Source organism: Sphaerodactylus townsendi, linkage group LG03 (assembly GCF_021028975.2).
Source record: "Sphaerodactylus townsendi isolate TG3544 linkage group LG03, MPM_Stown_v2.3, whole genome shotgun sequence".
In the NCBI taxonomy this organism is placed as follows: domain Eukaryota; kingdom Metazoa; phylum Chordata; class Lepidosauria; order Squamata; family Sphaerodactylidae; genus Sphaerodactylus; species Sphaerodactylus townsendi.
The window spans coordinates 20,939,430-20,960,780 of record NC_059427.1 but is presented as its reverse complement, the minus strand read 5'-3'; the positions used below and the strand labels follow the sequence as shown (position 1 = coordinate 20,960,780).

General features: G+C 47.0%; 1 protein-coding gene across 1 annotated transcript in view; it reads left to right on the top strand.

Moving 5' to 3' along the window:
• The first annotated feature begins 1,095 nt into the window (after positions 1–1,095).
• LOC125427740 (TNF receptor-associated factor 1-like) overlaps positions 1,096–21,351 on the top strand; it is a 26,812-nt gene continuing 6,556 nt past the window's right edge. Inside the window, exons 1-4 of the mRNA XM_048487295.1 lie at positions 1,096–1,122; positions 4,686–4,736; positions 13,325–13,432; positions 14,350–14,489. Of these exons, the coding sequence (XP_048343252.1) occupies positions 1,096–1,122; positions 4,686–4,736; positions 13,325–13,432; positions 14,350–14,489 (326 nt within the window). The remainder of the gene's footprint in view (positions 1,123–4,685; positions 4,737–13,324; positions 13,433–14,349; positions 14,490–21,351) is intronic.

Sequence of the window (21,351 nt, the reverse complement as noted above, 5' to 3'; positions counted from 1 at the left end):
CGGCCATACAGCCCGGAAACCACACAGCACCCAAGTGATTCCGGCCGTGAAAGCCTTTGACAATACATTGAACCTGCAGTTTTTGCGCCCCCCCCACAAGGGGGTGCCCTGGGCAACTGCCCACTTTGCCCAATGGGAGGAATGCCTCTGGCGTAGTGAGGGGGAATTGTGCCCGGAGCATATGTGTGCCCTGCGCCCCCGCTGGCCCCCGGAACGCCCATTCACCAGAACGCGCCCAGGGCAAAATGCCCCGCCCTATCCCCTGGCAGCTACGCCCCTGCTCATACTTCAATATCATCAAACATACGAGGATTTGAGAACCTTGGCCCTCTGTCAGGGGACTTGGCATTGGGGTTGCACCTTTACAGCTCGCTGGGCGCCTGCAAACTGTCCCTTCTAGCTGCATGTCAACATATGTGGATTTGGAAACCTTTGTTAGGTGGAGTAACATAGTTTTCACTTAATCCCTTGAATGAGTAAACACTGAGGATGACGTGAGTGACGAAGCAGGTATTCCAGGGTAACAAATGACACGGGATCCTCAGCAAGAATGCCAGGTCTTCAACTCCCTGGAATTCCTTGCGTGCGTATGTCAAAAAGGGGTGACCAATTCAGAACAGCACTCCTGCATCCTTGATTTCTATATCGTGCGTCACAAATTAGTGTGAGAGATTTCTAGTCCCTTAGAATTCTTTGTCAGATTGGTTGTTAAGCAAAACACCAAACAGAAAAAGGGGTGTGTGTGTGTAGCGGAGCCAGTTAATTGAACCAAATAACACCAACGACACCCGAGCTACTGGCAACCATAATGAGATGCAAAGTGCTCAATTTAATAAATAAAGGTGTAACAATCATGTATCAAAAAACAAACAAGAAGACAGACAATTGTACGTACATGCACATATATCTCCTTTGTTCCTCAGGCATATATCTCCTGTAGTTCCTCAGGCAGTTTTTAGCTTGAACTGTGAAGAGGCCGCTTTTTTCAGCCTCAAAAAGTACTTTAAAAAGCAGCCAACAAGAAATATAAATGTCCTCTTAGGGGAAAAAAATCAGAATGCAAAAATTAGCAAAAATTACCAAAGCATACACAGGATGAAGACCCGGATGAATGCATTCCAGGTAAGTGCCAAGTAAGAAGAACAATCACAATGATCAACGTGTGGTCACAATGTGGACGGGATTTTCTGGATGGCCCCTGTTTTGCAGCGGGCAGTTTCTTCAGCAAGACATAGATTTTATGGACTTGCTTAGAAAGGACTCAACATGTCAAGCCTTAAGCTATCAAATGCAGCTTGTAGAAAAATTCCCAACAACCGGGCTAAGTGCAAACAGACGTCTTCTCATAAGTTACATGACGCGCCAATGTCTTCAGATTGCCAAAGGAACCAGTATGGCTGCCTACAATTTTTATTGCGTGTTTTGATTTAAAAAAAAAATCTTTATAGGCAAGCCTGAACTCTGACTCCTGATGCAACGTTGGCATCCGTACCAGTCTGCACTTGAGGTCATGACGCTGCTGTCGTGCCACTAATACAGTTGCATGCCTGTGCGGTTTTGTTGGCAAACACAACCTCGGTTCCCTAGGAAATCTCAGTTCAGTGCCCTTTTAACCCCACCCCTACTTTCTCCATCATGAAAAAGGAGGGATTGCTTTGACCTAAAACAGCTTCCTACTAAATTTGAGTCAGATGAAGTTGCCTTTGTACTACTGAGTCACAGCCTTCATCAATCTAGCTCAGTCCTGCCAGCTCAGGTTGGAAGCAGCTCAGGTTGGGCAGAGAAAGGGTTTTCCCCAGCACCTGATACCAGGGAGATACTTAACTTGAAGATGCCAGGGTAAATCAACCACCCTTAGTCAGCCGATAACAACATGATTTTGCTTATGGTCCCTCAGCATAGTGTAGTGGTTAAGAGCAGGTGGATTCTAATCTGGAGAACCAGGTCTGATTCTCCACTCCTCCATATGAGCGGCAGAGTCTTATCCGGTGAACCAGATTTGCTTCCACTCTCCTACATTCCTGCTGGGTGACCTTGGGCCAGTCACAGTTCTCTCTGAACTCTCTCAGCCCCACCTACCTCAAAAGGTGACTGTTGTGGGGACAGGAAAGGAAAGGAGTTGGTAAGCTGCCTTGAGTCCCTTTACAGGAGAGAAAGGCGAGGTATCAGAGGCGTAGCTGGGCCAAACTGCGTCTGGTGCACAGTGTGTTTTTTCCCCCCCCCCCCCCCCCGTGGCACCCCCCCATGGCACACACACCCCGCCCCCTTCCCCTTCCCCCTCCCCTTCTCACATTTACCTATGTTCCTTTTCTTTTTTTAGTACTTTTTGAGGCTGAAAAAAGCGGCCTCTTCACAGTACAGGGGAAAAACTGCCTGACGAACTATACTTTCCAGGAGACCTTGTGAGCCTTACTAATTGGGTCTGCAAAAGCATTACTTTCTTGGATTGAACCAGCGGCCTATCAAGTCCGGGTTTTTTTTCTCCACAGCCACCCAGGTGCCTTTCTGGAGGCCAAGGCCTCCCCCTGTTGTTAACACTCTTCAGTGATTTCCTCACTGGCAATTAATCCTGGGATAGTCACCCGAAATATCCAGGTTCCAAGATCTCTTCACAGCCGAGCCGTGGAACACAGATCAGTCCTGCTTTTGGCCCTCCTCCTCCCCCCTTATCACGGGATTTTCCTGGACTTGCTTGTATATGCACCTTTTTGAAAAAACACTCCAATGGAGATGGGGGCTACACATTTGAGGGTCCATACCTTTGGCCCCCATGAACCAAACTTCACCAAACCTGGGTGGTATCATCAGGAGGGTCTTCTAAAGATACTCTGAGATTTTGGTGCTGCTAGCTTAACAATTGCACCCCTGACAGCAAGCAACCCCCCAAGGGGTAGGCCTAGACTAGAAACATGCCGCAGTGAGGATGTTGGAACCTGGATGAAAAGGTGCCGATTCTTTTGAAACTTAGTTGTAGCTAGATTAAATTTTCAGTGAGAATTTGGCCATTTTCATAGAGTTACTGTCTCTCAGAGGTGGGGTCCAGCCGGTTCTCACCAGTTCCCGAGAGTGGGTTACTAATGATTTGTGTGTGCCGAGAGGGGGTTACTAATTGGGTCTGCTTTTGCGTTAGAAATTCCATTAGGTCCAAAAATCATAAAGTCCAGTTGTTTTCTATGTGGCTGGTTAGCGAAGGTAGAAAACGGGACAATTCTCCCTGTTGGGCTGTTTTAAAAACATGTTTTAGAAATATGGTAAAGTTCCTTGTTTAAGGAAAGTATCCTTCTTTTGATTTCTAGAAACAAAATTAAGTATTTGAAAGTATGAAGTATTTGACAGGCAGTCAATTAGAGGAGAGGTAGTTGTTTCTGTAGGCAGTAGACGATAGGACTTGCTGCAATTAGTTTAAATTATGGACAGAAAGATACCAGCTGGAAATGAGGAACTTTTTTTTACAGTAAGAGTTTTTTACAGTAACAGAGAAATTATTAATGCCCCGCCCCCGGAATGCCCGGCCACGCCCCCTTCGTGCCCCACCCAGCCCCACTGGCGCTACGCCACTGTTTGAATCCCACCACCATGGGAACCTGTTACTAAAATTTTTGGATCTCACCACTGCATGGAGGCTCCATTTAGTCTTCATGGCTAAAGGCTATTGATGGACCTTCCTTCCTCAAACACGAACGCTGGAACAAATATTCTCAGGCTGCTTTGCTGGGGCTGATTTCTGCAATGTGATGGTGACGTTGCAGAATACACCTGCGTATAACCTCTGCTTTGCCCTGCGTATAACCTCTGCTTTGCCTCTGGCTGCGCTCACGGGCCTTTTTTAAAGAGCACTGCAGGTAGATCAGAGCTTTGTGAAAGAAATGCAGGGGCATCTCTCCCCCTTTCCCTTTCGGCTGCACATAGCGCATCCTTCACTTTCGTGGCTTCAACAAAGTGCAGATCTGGTGCCTTCAGACAAGGGTTTTCCCACCCCACCTCTGGTGTTTGTGCTGAACCCCACCCTCCACACACAAAAACCTGATGTGGAGTTTGAAAGCTTTACAACAAGTAAGAGCTGATGTCACTACCATGGGGAAGGGCCACAGTTCAGTAGCAGAGTATTTACTTTGTGTGCAAAATGTCCCAGGTTTAATCACCAGCAGTAAAGGGGATATGAAAGATTTCAGCTCAGCCTGAGAACCCTTGAGACCGGCTACTGGTCTTACCTTGATGGATTATTTGCCTCATTCAATATAAGCAGTGGTGGGGTCCAAAAATTTTAGTAACAGGTTCCCATGGTGGTGGGATTTAAACTGTGGCTAGCGCCAATGGGCTGGGCGGGGCACAACGGGGGCGTGGCCGGGCATTCCGGGGGCGGGGCATTCCTGGGCGGGGCTGTGCCAAGGACGCAGCCGCTGCGCCGGTCCTTGGGCCAGAAATGAATGCACGCAGGTGCAGGCTGCCACGCACGCCGGTGCACTTCCTGCTAGACTGCTTCAAGTTCTGCGCACTACTGCTGAGAGGAGGGGCGTAACTAAGGCAAAAATCACGTGGCAAAATCACCAATTAGTAACCCCCTCTTGGCACACACAAATAATGAGTAACCTACTCTCGGGAACCTGTGAGAACCTGCTGGATCCCATCTCTGAATATAAGATAGCTCCATGTGAATATTTTCCTTAGTGTTTTGTTTCTCTCAGCGCAACATACATAATCTGAGCCTCATTCGTGCTGCCACAATGAGCCGAAAGGTGAGCAAAGGACTCTTTAATCCTTATTTCCGTGAGCAGCAAGAGAGGCTTTGGCGGTGTTCTCCCGATGTGTCCCATTCTACACGACTGGAACAGACCTTGGCTTAAACAAAAGGGCTATTGTATTGTCGAAGGCTTTCACGGCTGGAATCACTGGGGTGCTGTGTGGTTTCTGGGCTCTAGAATGCTGCTAGAACACGGCCATACAGCCCGGAAACCACACAGCACCCCAAAAGGGCTATTTGTTGCCACACATGGTTTGAGGCTTACTGACATTGCCCACTGAGCAGGCAAATGGGCAAAGGACTCTTTATGCCTCCTCAGCGCAGTGTTACATCTTGAAGCAATAAACGGACTCTGTGTTGTTGTTCAGTAGTGTTTATTCATAGGCATCGAAGCACCCAGCTTGACAGAGCCAGTTCTGGCAAACCTGGCTTTTGCTATCCCCTTTATTCCGTTGTTAGTCCCCACTCCCATTTTCCCTAGTTAAGAGCGGGTGGATTCTAATCTGGAGAACCGGGTTTGATTCCCCACTACTCTACCTGAGTGGCAGAGGCTTATCTGGTGAACTAGATGTGTTTCTGTAACCCCCATGCTCAGAATGGGTTGACCCAGAAAGGGGTGGAGACCCAAAGCAGCAGAAGGCTGCAGAGCTCATGTAGTTTGGAGGAGACAAGGCTACCAGACTCGGACCTTTATTTTTACAAGTCCTTAACACCTTGTTAAGGCAAGCAGCAGTGGCGTAGTGGCTAAGAGCAGTGGCTAAGAGCAGGTGCACTCTGATCTGGAGGAACCGGGTTTGATTCCCAGCTCTGCCGCTTGAGTTGTGGAGGCTTATCTGGGGATTACAGATTAGCCTGTACACTCCCACACATGCCAGCTGGGTGACCTTGGTCTAGTCACAGCTTCTTGGAGCTCTCTCAGCCCCATCCACTTCACAGGGTGTTTGTTGTGAGTGGGGAAGGGCAAGGAGATTGTAAGCCCCTTTGAGTTTCCTAAAGAAGAGAAAGGGGGGATATAAATCCAAACTCTTCTTCTTCTTAAGGTAACTGCAATGTTGTTGGGAACTAGTGGGAAGGGAGTTGTTTATTTTTTGCTATGTTGTAAATGTTGGAGTTTATTGTTTCAGGTTTTTTTGTGGTTGTAATGGGTGAGAGTTCTCCTGGAAACCTTCATCATGTTGAATCCTGTTCATCAAGCCCTTGGAGTCTTCAGGAGCCAACCCACTCGCAAACAAGAATTGGACTTGGCAGTATCAGTAGACTGTAAATATAAGGACTTGAAAATGCAACCTGAACAGGACCTTGAAGTGTGATGTTAAATGTTGATGTTATATGTTAAGAAAGTAAACCATTTTGTTTTTAAAAATTGTTGTTGCAAACTCATTCCAAGTTCTGCCCCACAGAACCCACAGATAGAGGTTACATTTCCACATTCCTACATACCTGCTGGGTAACCTTGGGCTAGTCACAGTTCTTCGGAACTTTCTCAGCCCCACCCACCTCACAAGGTATGTGTTGTGGGGGGAAGAAGAAGAGGAGGAGGAGGAGTTTGGATTTATACCCCCTTTTCTCTCCTGTAAGGAGACTCAAAGGGGCTTACAATCTCATTTCCCTTCCCCCCCCCACAACAAGCACCCCATGAGGTGAGTGGGGCTGAGAGTGCTCCAAAGAGCTATGAGTAACCCAAGGTCACCCAGCTGGCATTTATTGGAGTACACAGGCTCATCTAATTCCCCAAATAAGCTTCCACAGCTCAAGTGGCAAAGCGGGGAATCAAACCCGGATCTCCAGATTAGAGTGCACCTGCTCTTAACCTCTACACCACTGGGAAAGGAGCTTGTAAGCCACTTGAGTCTCCTTATGGAGAGAAAGGTGGGGTATAAATCCAAACTCCTCTTCTCTTCTTCTCCTCATGAAATGTGAGAAAATGTTAGTTTTGAAGTTGAGGCGCCCCAAGATCAGCGACAGATAGAGATTCTCATGAGACGAAAGTGTCAGGGGAAAGCCTAGTTATCTACTCAGTATGTGAAGCCATAAAGTAAAGATCAAGGAAAGAATGCCCCAGAATGGCAGTGGTAACATATAGCAGGCTGATTATATATATCTTGTAGCGATTACATTGAATTAGGAATGCATCTCAATCACCTAGATACAACCCACCCTGACACACAGGCAGCACTGGAGGCTCTGGCTGACTACTTATTATGCTCCCCTTCAACATGACTAGAGCAGACCTTGGTTCAAAGGTCATCATCAAAGATTCAAAGGTCATTATTAGGATTGCCAAGAAGCCTGAAGAAAAATGTCCTGCTTCATTAATGGGGGTTTGATGGAAATAGACAGCTGAGACTTTCCATGGCACAGAGTTAAATAAAATCACCTGGTAACCTGTTAAGAAACATCCTCTATTAGGGGAAGGGGGCATTTCCCCCCCTTATCACATGGTTTGAGTAAGGTGACCAGATTGTCACCTTTTAAAACCGGGATGGGGGAAATGGGAGCGCCCCAGAAGGCAGTGCAGCACGGGAGGCTGCCGCACTGCCTTCTGGGGCGCTACCCTGTTTCCCGCCCTGTGAAAGGGCGGGAAACCGGGGAGCACCCCAAAAGGCAGTGCGCTCCTGCGGCCGCGTGCACGGCAATGTGGGAGGCTGCTGCATTGCCTTCTGGGGTGCTACCCTGAACCGGGAGCGCCCCAGATGGCAAAATCGGGACAGGTACAAAACCCCGCGGGATGCGGGACAGATTGGTGTAAGGCGGGACTGTCCCGCCAAAAGCAGGACGTCTGGTCACCTTAGGTTTGAGGCTCACATTGCACATTGAGCAGGTGCATGGGCAAAGGGCTCTTTAATCCTTCCTCAGCATGAGAACATCAGAGGCTTTGGCAAAACCCTTTTAGGTACTGCAGCTGCTCACTCCTATTTGAGTCAAGATGCAGGGGAGGCCAGCTGGGATTCCTCAGGGGCACAAATTTGTGCACACTGACCTCAGAGAAAGTCCCGCCGAGTTTTCTTCCTGGTATGCACGCATAAGATCGGGCAGCGCGTTACTTAAATGCAGCCTGTCCTTGACAAGCTTTGGGTTGTGGTGTGGAAGATCCTCTGAAAAGGAGGAAGTGCCGACTGTGTGTGTGTGTTTTTTTTCTGCATTGTTGACCAACAAAAGCCCAGAGTTCTCAGGCAATGGGGAAGTGAAAGACTGTAATATCCCCCACTTGCCTTTTACGGGCAGGATCTTAATGTTCTGAAGCCAGTGCTGTGGAGCTGATGACGATGATTAAGTAAAATTCCATGTTGGCCAGCCCCAACACCAGGCTGACGGGCACCAAGGACACTGTACATTAAGTCCAGCACAAGGGGGAAATCTCTCTACTGCGGAGCTAAAATTCCCCCACTGCAGCATCACCTGACAGTAAGAATGACAGGTTGAAAGACAGAAAAAAAAGCAATCTGGGGACAGGCCTTGCTTAACACATTCATTCATTCATTCATTCATTCATTCATTCATTCATTCATTCATTCATTCATTCATTCGAACATAAGAACATAAGAACATAAGAACATAAGAACAAGCCAGCTGGATCAGACCAGAGTCCATCTAGTCCAGCTCTCTGCTACTCGCAGTGGCCCACCAGGTGCCTTTGGGAGCTCACATGCAGGATGTGAAAGCAATGGCCTTCTGCTGCTACTGCTCCCGAGCACCTGGTCTGTTAAGGCATTTGCAATCTCAGATCAAAGAGGATCAAGATTGGTAGCCATAAATCGACTTCTCCTCCATAAATCTGTCCAAGCCCTTTTTAAAGCTATCCAGGTTAGTGGCCATCACCACCTCCTGTGGCAGCATATTCCAAACACCAATCACACGTTGCGTGAAGAAGTGTTTCCTTTTATTAGTCCTAATTCTTCCCCCCAGCATTTTCAATGGATGCCCCCTGGTTCTAGTATTGTGAGAAAGAGAGAAAAAATTCTCTCTGTCAACATTTTCTACCCCGTGCATAATTTTATATAAGATAGAAATAGGTGGACAATATTGTAATTTCTTTTCTTTTCTTTCTTCCTTTTTTTTCCTTGTGAATTTTTTTACCGACAAATTGTTTATTATGGAAGACTAAAACCGGTCATGGTTATTACTTTCCTTATTATTCTTGTATTATATGAAAATAATAAAATTTATTCAACAGAAAAAAAAAAAGAAAAAAAGAAAAAAAGAAAAAAAGAAGAAAAGGTGCCTAAGAAAAAGATTTATTGAAGCATAAGCTTTCATGGACTGTAACCCATTGGTCTGGAGCACATGATGGATTCTCAATTAGCGGACATAAACACACAGCAGAATAAAAGAAAAAATGTAAACAGAGAGGTGAACAAAAATGTGAACAGGGGCTCTGAAATTCAAAATTCAAATTCGACAGTTCTGTCATTCCACTGTGTATGTATTTCTGGGGCTTGAGAATCCATTTTATGCACTGCCGTTTAAATAAAAGAGTTTGTTTTTAAAACAGGACACTTTCTGGTTTTGTGGGGAAAACTCAGTGTCAGCAAGTATCCTCCCCACTCAGAGTGGAAGTATTCTGATTTCAATCCTTGCAGCAACATTTCCCATCATGACCCTCTCAAGACTATTAGTCTCCAATTTAGAGTAGATTTTTGCATAAGCATGATCATCTTTACGCTTCAGTGTTCCTGAAAAAATCCCTTTGTAATGACCTAAACGATGAGTATTGCAAGATCATTTAAACAGGGTAAGGAAATGATTTGTTAATGAATGAATGAATACATACAAAGAACACCTCAAAAGTATATACATTAAAAGCAATGTTGTTTATGAATGATATTCTGTATTTATACCATGTCCTTTCCTCCCGTGGGGACCCAAAGCAACTTATAACATTATTCTCCTCTCCCGTTACCGTATGAGGTGGGTTAGGCTGAGAGGGCTATGGTTGAGTCCAGTAACACCTTGGAAACCAACAAAATGTGGGACAAGCTTTTGAGACTCAAAACTCCCTTTATCCAACGAAGGGTTAATATACCAGAATTTGCACAGTCATGGAAACGTGATACTGATGACAATAAAATCAGTCCTCTGGGGAACTAAAATGCGAAAAGGTAAAATTTATATTGGGGTGCTGTGTGGTTTCCGGGCTGTATGGCCGTGTTCTAGCAGCATTCTCTCCTGACGTTTCGCCTGCATATGTGGCTGGCATCTTCAGAGGATCTTCATTGTTACTCACAGGTATATATACTCCACTTGCTTTCCTACTATCAGATCCTCTGAAGATGCCAGCCACAGATGCAGGTGAAACGTCAGGAGAGAATGCTGCTAGAACACGGCCATACAGCCCGGAAACCACACAGCACCCCAGTGATTCCGGCCGTGAAAGCCTTCAACAATACATTGAAAATGTATATTTATTCACGTAAACTCTGTCCACATGCTTGTTGCAGTTGAAAGAAAGATAGAAAAGCCTAATCTACAGAAGACATTTCCCTATACAAGTGGCCAGCTAATCCGGTGTCATATGAGTGCAAGTATGGAATATTTTCTTCGACAGGAGAGACCTGTAGAAGCATCTGACTCCCTGTAGATTCATGTGGAAAGAGAAACAAAAAACAATAGCTACTGAGAGAGAAGGAGGAGGGGTCAGATGGCAACTCCCAGGTACAAACAAAGAGAGGAACATCCCACCAAGAAATAACACTTATACACTGAGATTGAGCACTCCCCAATGTCTAGGCATGCTGAGTTGCTCTTACTGCAACATGGGGAGCCAAACCAACTTACAACACTGTTCTCCTCTCCAGTTCCCATATGATGTAGATTAGGCTGAGAGTGCTATAGTTGAATCCAATAGCACCTTAGAGACCAGCAAGACTCAAAGCTCTCTTCATCAGAGATCTGGTATCTGATGAAGAGAGTGATTCTCGAAAGCTCATACCCTGAAAATCTTGTTTGTATTCAAGGTGCTATTGGACTCAAATCTAGCTCTTCTACTGCAGACCAGCATGGCTACCATCTAAAACTAGTCTGAGAGTGACTGGCTCACTTCCATGGCAGGCAGGGGATTTGAAACAGAGTTTCCTAGATCTTAGTCTGAAACTACCGTGTTTCCCCGAATATAAGACAGTGTCTTATATTAATTTTTGCTCCCAAAGATGTGCTATGTCTTATTTTCAGGGGATGTCTTATTTTTCCTGTGTTCTGTTTGTCGGGCATGCTTCCAAACAAAAACTTTGCTATGTCTTACTTTCGGGGGATGCCTTATATTCCGCACTTCAGCAAAACCTCTACTACGTCTTATTTTTCGGGGATGTCTTATATTAGGGGAAACAGGGTATAAACACTCTATGCCATACTGGCTGTCTTTCTTATTGAACGTGTTTCTGCCACTAACAATTCATGGAGATTTAAAATATAACGTTGTATGGTTAAAAGAGTTACAGATGTTTTTGTTGATTAGAAACATATCTACGGAAAATAGCACTTATGGTGTTGACCCTTGGTTGCCCAACCCAGGGTCAGTCCTCCTTCCGACTAGCCATGCACCTTGTTGCTGGCTCAGGGTGGTGGGATCCTCTCCCGAAAGCTCAGCTCGGCATGTGGCAGGCACGGTGCTGTTACCTGAAATGGTGGGAATCTGTCTCTTTTAGAGTGCGGGAATTAGAAAGACCAGACTCTTGACTTAACAAAAGATTGGGCAAGCTAGAGATCGTTGATGCCTTTGTTTATTAAGGCCAGCTTTTGCAAGAAATCCACAGGAGAGGAAATAAAGTTTAACAAGCATGTTCAGGGATAATAGGGGTGCACAAACATATGAAAATCAAAATAGCAGCATACACAGTCCTGGGATATAATCAGTGTTGAGAGGATAAGTTTGGGATGGATGAAGGGAATTGGGGAGTAAGGGTTATAGTCACCTGATCTTGGAGCAGAAAGGTCTGATGAATAGAGCTGAGCGACCAGCACTAGCCCTGGCAGAAGAAATAACAATGCGTTGAAGGACAATATCAACAGAGAGGTGTCCAGAGATATTGAACCTTGGCTATTGGGAGAGGGGATTCTTACAGGAGAAAAGTGGTCCTTAATCTCCCAGGACAAAAGGGGAGTCTTGCCTTTCTGGAGAAAGACAAGAAACTGACATCAACTTTTAAGTGTTGAGTTGTGAATCTAATGGCTTGAGTGTTTAGCTGGATGGGCTAAACTGACAGTGCCCGGAGGCGGGCAGAGAGCTGAGTCAATCATAGCTATTTTTAAAAGTGGCAATGTAAATAAGGTGGTTGCTCAAGAGATATTAGTCAGAGGAAGAAGTTTTTGCGTTAGTACAATACTGGCAGAAACACTTGGGGCAAATATATTACCAAGTCCTTTCTCTTCACAGGATAGTCCAGGCCAGGGCTGGAGATGGGAACCCTCAGGGCCACTGTGTTAGCTTTAATCGCTTTAGGAAGGTTGTGAGGCAAGTATTTTGCAAGGTTGAAATGGGCGAGGGCAAGTCCAGACAAGATTTTGCTGTCCTTGTGGATACACTAGCCAGTGCAGAGGATGGGTAAGGCACTGCTAGGCACCCCAAGGACTGGCAGGATGGGTAGAGACACTGTGTCTTAAAACAGAGCCCCCACCCATCCACCCACCCACTCACTATGGGTCAATCTGGCAACAGTGCTGCCAGTGGCTGAGTGACACTGCTGAGCCAAATAGCAGGCAGAGCAGAGCAAGGCACACAAATAGTATGGCTGTGGTGGGCAGGGATGGTGCCTGTCATGCCCCCCAAGAGGCTTTTGTAATTTCCCCATTAAGATTCAGTTTCCCCATAGTTAGCATGGTTTTAGTTCATTGTTAAGTCTTCTAAGGGAGGGTATTTTAGCTAGCCCTTGTCCCATTAAGACATTTCCCAATTGGCAGTTTCCTTTCTTTACCCAGCAATCCCCTGTTTTAGTTCTAGCCAGTCAGTCAGAGTGAGGTGCCAAGGGTAGTTGGAGACTGGAATATTCGTGATGTACATATCAGTATATGGTGGTCCAGAGAGCACAAGTTAGGTTTAACAGCAGTTAGAACATGACAAAGACTGAGAGAACTGAAAGGAAGTAAGACACAGTGGACTTTCTTGAAAGCAGCCAAGAGAAGACACAGTCTACAGCTTCAAACCTGCTCAAGACAAGCAAGTACGCTGATTTAGATAGACCCAAGGGAGGAGTTAGGGCAGTGGTGGTGAACCTTTGACACTCCAGATGTTATGGGCTACAATTCCCATCAGCCCCTGCCAGCATGGCCAAGCAGGGGCTGATGGGAATTGTAGTCCATAACAGCTGGAGTGCCAAAGGTTCGCCACCACGGAGTTATGATCTTGATTCTCTCCAGTAATAAACCTATTGTTGAACTGTTGAACCTGGCTTGTGTCTCTCCCACTTTGTCCTAGCCAAGTACAGGGCACCAAAAATAGATTCACTTGGGGGGCAGGACAGTGCCCACCTTCAAGTGGTGCCCAAAGCACATGCCATACCTGCCATACCCTTAGATATGCCGTTGCCATTGATTATTAGGGAGTCATGTCATTCTCCTTCTCTTGTTTTGATGTCCTACCCCAAATGTCAGAGCCACTACTATTCAGAGAAGCTGTCTCTGGCATCAAGTAACAGTTGTGGATGGGGCATTTCCAACGAGGTGCTGGCTCCTAGAGCCCTACGCACCTTGCAGGGACAGGTATGAAAAGAATTTTAGCGATGCCTTGAGCCACACACGGAATGTTGTGGAGTGCGCCTTTGGGCAGCTCAAGGCTAGAAAGCAGTGCCTTAGTGTGTAACCCACAGTGTTTGAGGAGAATGTGGCATCCCTGATTGCTGCCTGTGTTCTCCACAACATATGTGAGGAAAAGGATCATACCCTTTTGGAAGAGCCTGATGTGTAGTTGTCATTTTCTTCTCAAAAGATGACACCACAACCCCCCCCCCACTCCCAGCATGAACCAACCCTTGAACATCTCTCTGAGCCAGAACCTACACTAAGTTCTTCGTATCTACTGTCCAGTGCAGTACAACCCCAACAACAGGTGCCATTTAAGCAAGGGAAAGGCTGTTAGAGAAGTTCATGCAAGCCCACATGACTCGCTGAACATGGGGTGTGGGGTTGGCTTCCCTGGGTTTCCTGAACAAGCACACTCTGCACCTTGCTTTCCAGTTTAATGCAACAAAAGTCTATCGACCAGTGGCGAAGCGGCAAGGGGACAGGTGGTGCGTTGTGCACCGGGTGCACGCCTGGGAGGGTGGCTATTTACAGTTCAGGCTCCAAAACGGCCTGAGGAACTACAGTTCTCAGGAGACCTTGGGACTTAAAAGGTCTCCTGGGACGTATAGTTCCTCAGACAGTTTTTAGCCTGAACTATGAAGAGGCCACTTTTTTCAGCCTGAAAAAAGTACTTGAAAAAGAAAAGGAACTAAGGTAAGTGTGGGAAGGGGGGGTGGGTGTGTGTGTTGGGAGCCCGGCCAGGGAGTGATCCTGTATATGTTTGAAGCCTCGCTCATTGAAAGAGCTAAACCAAATGGGAAACACATGGATATAATTTATTTCCCTCATGCTGCATTCCCACAGCAACCCTGTGGAGAGCGGCAACCACATTACAGCAAGATGGAAAGGTGACAGAGAACCAGGAGGGTGTGACCAGGAGGGGGACAGTAGATGAAGAGCTGGAGGAGGAGGAGGAGGAACACTTGGATTCCACCAGGAGTGATTCTCAACCTGAGGTTATCCTAAGTGGGACCAGGTTTGTCACTGGATAAACTAGCACAGGAGTAGCCAAACTTGCTTAACCTAAGAGCCACATAGCCAGAGATGGGATCCAGCAGGTTCTCACAGGTTCCCGAGAGTAGGTTACTAATTATTTGTATGTGCCGAGAGTGGGTTACTAATTGGTGATTTTTGCCTTAGTTACGCCCCTCCTCTCAGCAGTAGCACGCAGAACTTGAAGCAGTCTAGCAGGAGGTTCACCGGCATGCGTGGCAGCCTGCGCCTGCGTGCATTCGTTTCCCGCCCAAGGACCGGCGCAGCGGCTGCGTCCTTGCCACAGCCCCGCCCAGGAATGCCCCACCCCTGGAATGCCTGGCCCTGCCCCTGTCGTGCCCCACCCCGCCCCATTGGCGCTATGCCACAGTTTGAATCCCACCACCATGGGAACCTGTTACTAAAATTTTTGGATCCCACCACTGCACATAGCACAAACTTTAAATGTTTGAGAGCCACAAGACAAGAACAAATATTGCACACACATTTCAATGGTTACATGCACGTGTTGTGGCAAACCTTGCCTGTAAGGGGAGAGCAGGAAGGGGAAGCAGCCACAAGCGATGTTCCATCCATGCCTGTGACACGAAAAGGGGTGATGGACGCCACACAGTCCTTGGCGAGGTGGTGCTTCAGCATGCAGAAGTACTTCTCTATTTGTCTTGACAGATTCACTTTCCCTGTCCTCACTGTCAAATTAGGCAACAGTTATCACGGCCTCTCATTCCAAACACACCGCACAATCATTTGATCCCAGAGTTACCTTGCCTAGAAACAATTACCTTGCCTAGAAACAAAAGATTTGAAACTGGGCAGTAATTGGAAAGATCAGAAGGACCCAATATTTGTTTCTCACCATGACCTCTTTCTGGACATGGCCACCCACCCTGTACTGCATAAAATCTCATATAGCATTAATATAATTACTAAAATCTTTAAAAACAGCAGTACGAATAATAAGAGGCGTCCAACAAAACCCCATTTTTAAATCCTCCCCAAGAGGGAGGGACAGCGAGTCCCATTAGGTGGAAAAAGGCCCAGATGTAAAGAGCCAAAAAGGGGGTGGGGGCTTGGAATGAATGCTTGGAAGTTTGGGCATGAATTCGGAAGATGTGAGGTCGAATCATGCCACAGGAACATTTAGGTGTGCCACTCAGGCAAATAATCACGTAAGTTGGGAAGCTGCAGAGGGAAAGGACAAAATTGCCCTTCCTTCTTCTTCAGGTATGCTGACGGAACAGGAAGAAGGAAGTGATTTCACCCCCTTTCCCTCTGCAACCTCCTTACGTGCACACCTGCGAGTCCACATAGGTCCTACATGCAGGAATAGACTTTCCTGGGGATCAGCCAGGATTGCTGGAGGAACGAGAACATAAAAAAAATTCATGGTCCTTGTCCTCATAGATCACAGGATCCAGTCACTGGTAGCACATTGTTTTCCTTATTTACTGTTAAGCGCTGCTTCATGTGGGTGATTTGCTCTGCCCCGGCTGTCAAACTGTCAAGGATCTCTTCTAAGCATGCACACAAAACCGTTCTCCTTCCACCTCCTTCTCTGGTTTCTCCCCGGATGGTTCCGAAACTTGCTTAGAGCTGCTCTTGCTGGAACAATTAGCGTCCAAACCAGCTGGCCCACTTTGCAGACAGGGCGCTGCAGATGTATCTCCCTACCCCAATGGGTGTAATTTTTTTTCACCCGCCCACCATTCTCCGCACCACTACCGCCACTGGCAGGCTTTTTACAAGTGGCAATTATTACATTTCTATAAGTCTATATCAGTGATGGCGAACCTTTTTGAGACCGAGTGCCCAAATTGCAACCCAAAACCCACGTATTTATCGCAAAGTGCCAACATAGCAATTTAACCAGAATACTGAGGTTTTAGTTTAGAAAAAATGGTTGGCTCCGAGGCATGCATTACTCAGGAGTAAGCTTGGTGGTAGTCGGTGGCTTTGCTTTGAAGCAACCGTGCAACTCTTCCAACGGGTGAATCACGACCATAGGAGGGTTTGCTCAGAAACAAGCCCCATTGCCAGCAACTGAGCTAACTCCCAGGTAAAGATCATGCTTTAGTTCTTCGCATGAAAATCAGTGGGGTTTAACAGCGCTTAACAGGGTTACCTACACTGCTTCCCCAAAACTAGGTCTTAGGTTTAATGCTAAATATCAAGCCCTGCGGCCCAGGCCATGTGTGTGTGTGTGGGGCCACTCTGTTTGTGTGTGCCCACAGAGAGGGCTCCAAGTGCCACCTCTGGCACCCGTGCCATAGGTTCGCCACCACTGGTCTATATGATATAACCAGTACTGTTTTTTTTAATGGTGAAAAGCTGTGGGGGCGGTGGGCAAAGAAGATACTGCAGAAGACATGGACAATATCCCCCCACGTGAGCACTCTATTGCCCCTATGAATCCCTCTGGGTTCTCAGCCGCATTTTTGCCACAGTAGGGAATCCTTACTGTGTGGAAGCGCCCGTACTTCACACTAGTCAGGGCTAAACCCTGTTGTGTAACTCTGGCACACATAAATTGCTCTTCAGTTTACATCACTGGTTCCCACAAAGAACCACTGACAGTAAGGCCTTCTCCCCCGGAATTTTTTAAAATGAAACCTCACACCCCCTAGAGATGACTCATTTTCTGTCAGCCCCATTGTTTCCCAACAGCTCATCGAGAGCCGCTCGGCTGGTTTGACGAGGTTCAAGAGCACGGAAAGAGCGAGTTTTCCAATCTGTAGGGATGAATAAGGGGTGTGCAGTTGTGTGTGTGCAGAGAGGGTGTTGCTGGTAAAGAAACCTAACTGCTTTCCAATTCCCCTCTGAGTGTATAGAGAGACTCGGGTCCTTTTACGCATCTTTGAATTTCTGTTTCCAATTCAGCACGTGGTTTTGTGACAGAAATTAATCACATCCAGCTGGGCTGTCAGCATAGGACAGTGGTGGCGAACCTGTGGCACGGGTGCCAGAGGTGGCACTCAGAGCCCTCTCTGTGGGCACGTGTGCACAGAGTTTGTCATGTGATAATAGTGTAATTATTTCAGGGAGATTATTAGCATTAAACCTAAGACCTAGTTTTGGGGAAGAAGTGTAGGAAACCCTGTTAAGCACTGTTAAACCCTACTGATTTTCAAGGGAAGAACGAAAGCATGATCCTTTACCTGGGTGTAAGCTCAGTTGCTGTCAATGGGGTTTGCTTCTGAGTAAACCCTCCTAGGGTCGTGATTAACCCGTTTGAAGCATTGCATAGTTGCTTCAAAGTAAAGCCACCGACTACCACCAAGCTTACTCCCGAGTAACGCACGCCTCGGAGCCAACCGTTTGTTCTAAGCTAAAACCTCCATATTCAGGTTAAATTGCCATGTTGGCACTTTGCAATAAATAAGTGGGTTTTGGGTTGCAGTTTGGGCACTCGGTCTCGAAAAGGTTCGCCATCCCTGGCATAGGATCTCTGCTCTCCCTCCACAACCAGTGGGGATGGGTTGGGAGTAACGTTGCCAGATCCAGGGTGGAAAATTCCTGGAAATTTGGGGATGAAGCCTGAGGAGGCCCGGCACCTCAGCGGAGTAAAGTGCCTCAGAGGCCATCCTCCAAACTGTCCATAAACTGGTTTTCGTCATCTGGAGATGATAGGGGATCCCCAGATTTCCTCAAGGCTGGCATGACAGCCAGTGTGATATAACTGTCAGAGAATGGGATTAGGATTAAGAAGTCTCTGGGTTCAAACCCTGTATCTGCCATGAAGCTCTCGGAGGCCCCTTCCGCACACGCAAAATAACGTGTTTTCAAACCACTTTCACAACTGTTTGCAAGTGGATTTTGCCATTCATTGCACAGCTTCAAAGAGCACTGAAAGCAGTTTGAAAGTGCATTATTCTGCATGTGCGGAATGAGCCTGAGTAACTTTGGCTCAGTCGTACACTGGCTTACCTCACAGGGTTGCTGAGATGATAAAATAGAGCTGGGGAAAACACCTTTCCTTTGAAGGGGTGAATAAACTCAAGGATCGTAGATAATGCAAACAGTTGACGAAAGGCGCTCCGCACAAATGGATTAATTTTCTTTTCCTCTGGCTCTTGCTTCTGCTTTGGATTTAGCTGACGGCTTTATTTGGAGCTAAGAATGGACCCCCCTATCCCCACCCCCAAGCCAAATTAGCTAAAGTAGGCTTTTTTCCTCATGCACAGCTTGCCACAGATTTTCCCAGAGGTCAAACTTTGTGTAATGGAAACATTTGCTGTGAAATCATTCCTCACCCTTCTGTTCCCCAAACACACACACACCCCAGCTGTCTTTTTCCCTTGGGGTGCCACCCGCCTCATGCCTTTTTATGGCACACGTGCTTGACTCGCGCTCATGTTTTCATCTGTTTAGCAAATGTGTATACCACTTCTCTGGAGTCCTGTGTGAGGCGGCTGACAGACCAAAACAGTAACAAAAAATAATCATGGTGGGATCCAGCAGGTTTTCACAGGTTCCTGAGAGTAGGCCACTAATTATTTGTGTGTGCCGAGAGGGGGTTACTAATGGGTGATTTTACCACGGGATTTTTGCCTTAGTTACGCCCCTCCTCTCAGCAGTAGCGCGCAGAACTTGAAGCAGTCTAGCAGGAGGTGCACCGGCATGCGTGGCAGCCTGCGCCTGCGTGCATTCGTTTCCCGCCCAAGGACCGGTGCAGCGGCTGCGTCCTTGCCACAGCCCCGCCCAGGAACGCCCCGCCCCCGGAATGCCCGGCCACGCCCCCGTCGTGCCCCGCCCAGCCCCATTGACGCTACGCCACAGTTTGAATCCCACCACCATGGGAATCTGTTACTAAAATTTTTGGATCCCACCACTGATCATGAACTATCAATATAAAAACAAAACAAGACACCAACCTCCCCCCACCCCCCAAAAAAGCATAAAAGCAACATCAAGCAACCACTGGGACGACCTTTTGATGGGCCTAGATGGGCCTCTTGATGGACCTAGAGATCTCCCAGAATGCAACTGATCTCCAGACTACAGAGACAAGTTCTTCTGGAGAAAACGGATGCTTTTTTTGGAGGGTGGAAATAGGTTAGGAAATATCTGGAGATTTTGAGGGTGGAGCCCAGGGAGGGTGGAGTTTGGGGAGGGGAGAGACCTCGGCCAGACGCATAGCAGCAAAAGGGACATCTGGGGCGGCTTGTCCCGGGCGCTGCCATTGCCGTCCTGTGTCAGAGGTGTGTCGGGTGGGGCGGAGCGGCGGGGAGGGGATGTGTGGGCAGCTCATGGAGTAGGAGGTTAAGAGCTCGTGTATCTAATCTGGAGGAACCGGGTTTGATTCCCCGCTCTGCCGCCTGAGCTGTGGAGGCTTATCGGGGGAATTCAGATTAGCCTGTGCACTCCCACACACGCCAGCTGGGTGACCTTGGGCTAGTCACAGCTTCTCGGAGCTCTCTCAGCCCCACCTACCTCACAGGGTGTTTGTTGTGAGGGGGGAAGGGCAAGGAGATTGTAAGCCCCTTTGAGTCTCCTGCAGGAGAGAAAGGGGGGATATAAATCCAAACTCTTCTTCTCTTCTTCTCATGCCCCGGGCGCAGTTCCCCCTCCCTTCGTCACTGACCTCAGCATGTTTAGTGCTATAGAGTTTACCCTCCAAAGCATAGGTGTCAAAATCGTGGCCCTCCAAATGCTATGGACTACAGTTCCCATCATTTTCTGCCAGCATGATGCTGGCAGGGAATGATGGGAAATGTAGTCCATAACATCTGGAGGGCCACGAGTTTGACACCTGTGCTCCAAAGCATCTGTTTTCTCCAGGGGAACCGATCTTGGTTGGCTGGAGATCAAATAGTGGGAGATCTCCAGGTGCCTCCTGGAGACAGGCAGCCCTAGGTGGAATCTACAGCTTGATGGTCCTTGTCCTCCCCAGACCCCATCCCAAAATCTGGAAATTTCCCAAACCAGAATTGGCAACCCTGCACAGTGCATCCTAACCTCCCCCCCCCCCACAAAACTGACTTCAGTCCAGAAAAAGAACATAAAACAGCTAAAAAGATACGAACCTTTTATTAAAAGACCTGGGTTCAAAAAGTGTTTTGACCCCAGCATGGGAAAGACAGTCTGGTAAAGGCCGGGCAAGAAAGTATTCCAAAAGCAAGGTGCCACTGCAGGTAAGGCCTGCCTCTAGTGGACTCCTCCCACCTTATCTTGTGAGCTTTCAGTTGCTGGAGGCTATTTCAAAACGGTGGGGGTGATGATGGGACAGGACGGATCAGTATTTCATTTTAACATTAATTTAAACAAACTCAGCACGTGACCCAGTTACGGAGTTAGGAGAGGCTTATTTCCTGTGTAAAGGGGAAAAAAAACAACAGGGAAATATCTTGGTCAGTTATTAAACAGAACAGTTGCTTACGTCTCCATGCCAGTCCTCCAAGGTCTCAGCCTCTGATCCATTTGGATAACCTTTTCCTCCAGCTCTGCCTGCTAACTGTCAGCTGATCAATACTATTACTTAGTTTTGTAGGGTGGGGACGCAGCAGGGCAGGGCAGTTAGAGGAGAAAGGGGAGATGAAAACTGAAAGGGATACTGGAAAGAAGGAACTTCCTTAAGTTGATCCCAGCCCTCCGCCCCCCTCCAAAAAACTGTCATGGTTATAGGATGTAAAAGCAATCCTATTCAGAATCACAAGCATAAAACTATCTAAAAACAAGGAATAAATTTTACATCCTGTTCTAAAGTAGTAGCAATGTGGCTATATATTTGAGAGAGAGAGAGAGATACATCCTTTTGCTATTATTATTATTATTATTATTATTATTATTATTATTATTATTATTATTATTATTATTATTATTATTATTATTATTATTATTATTTTATT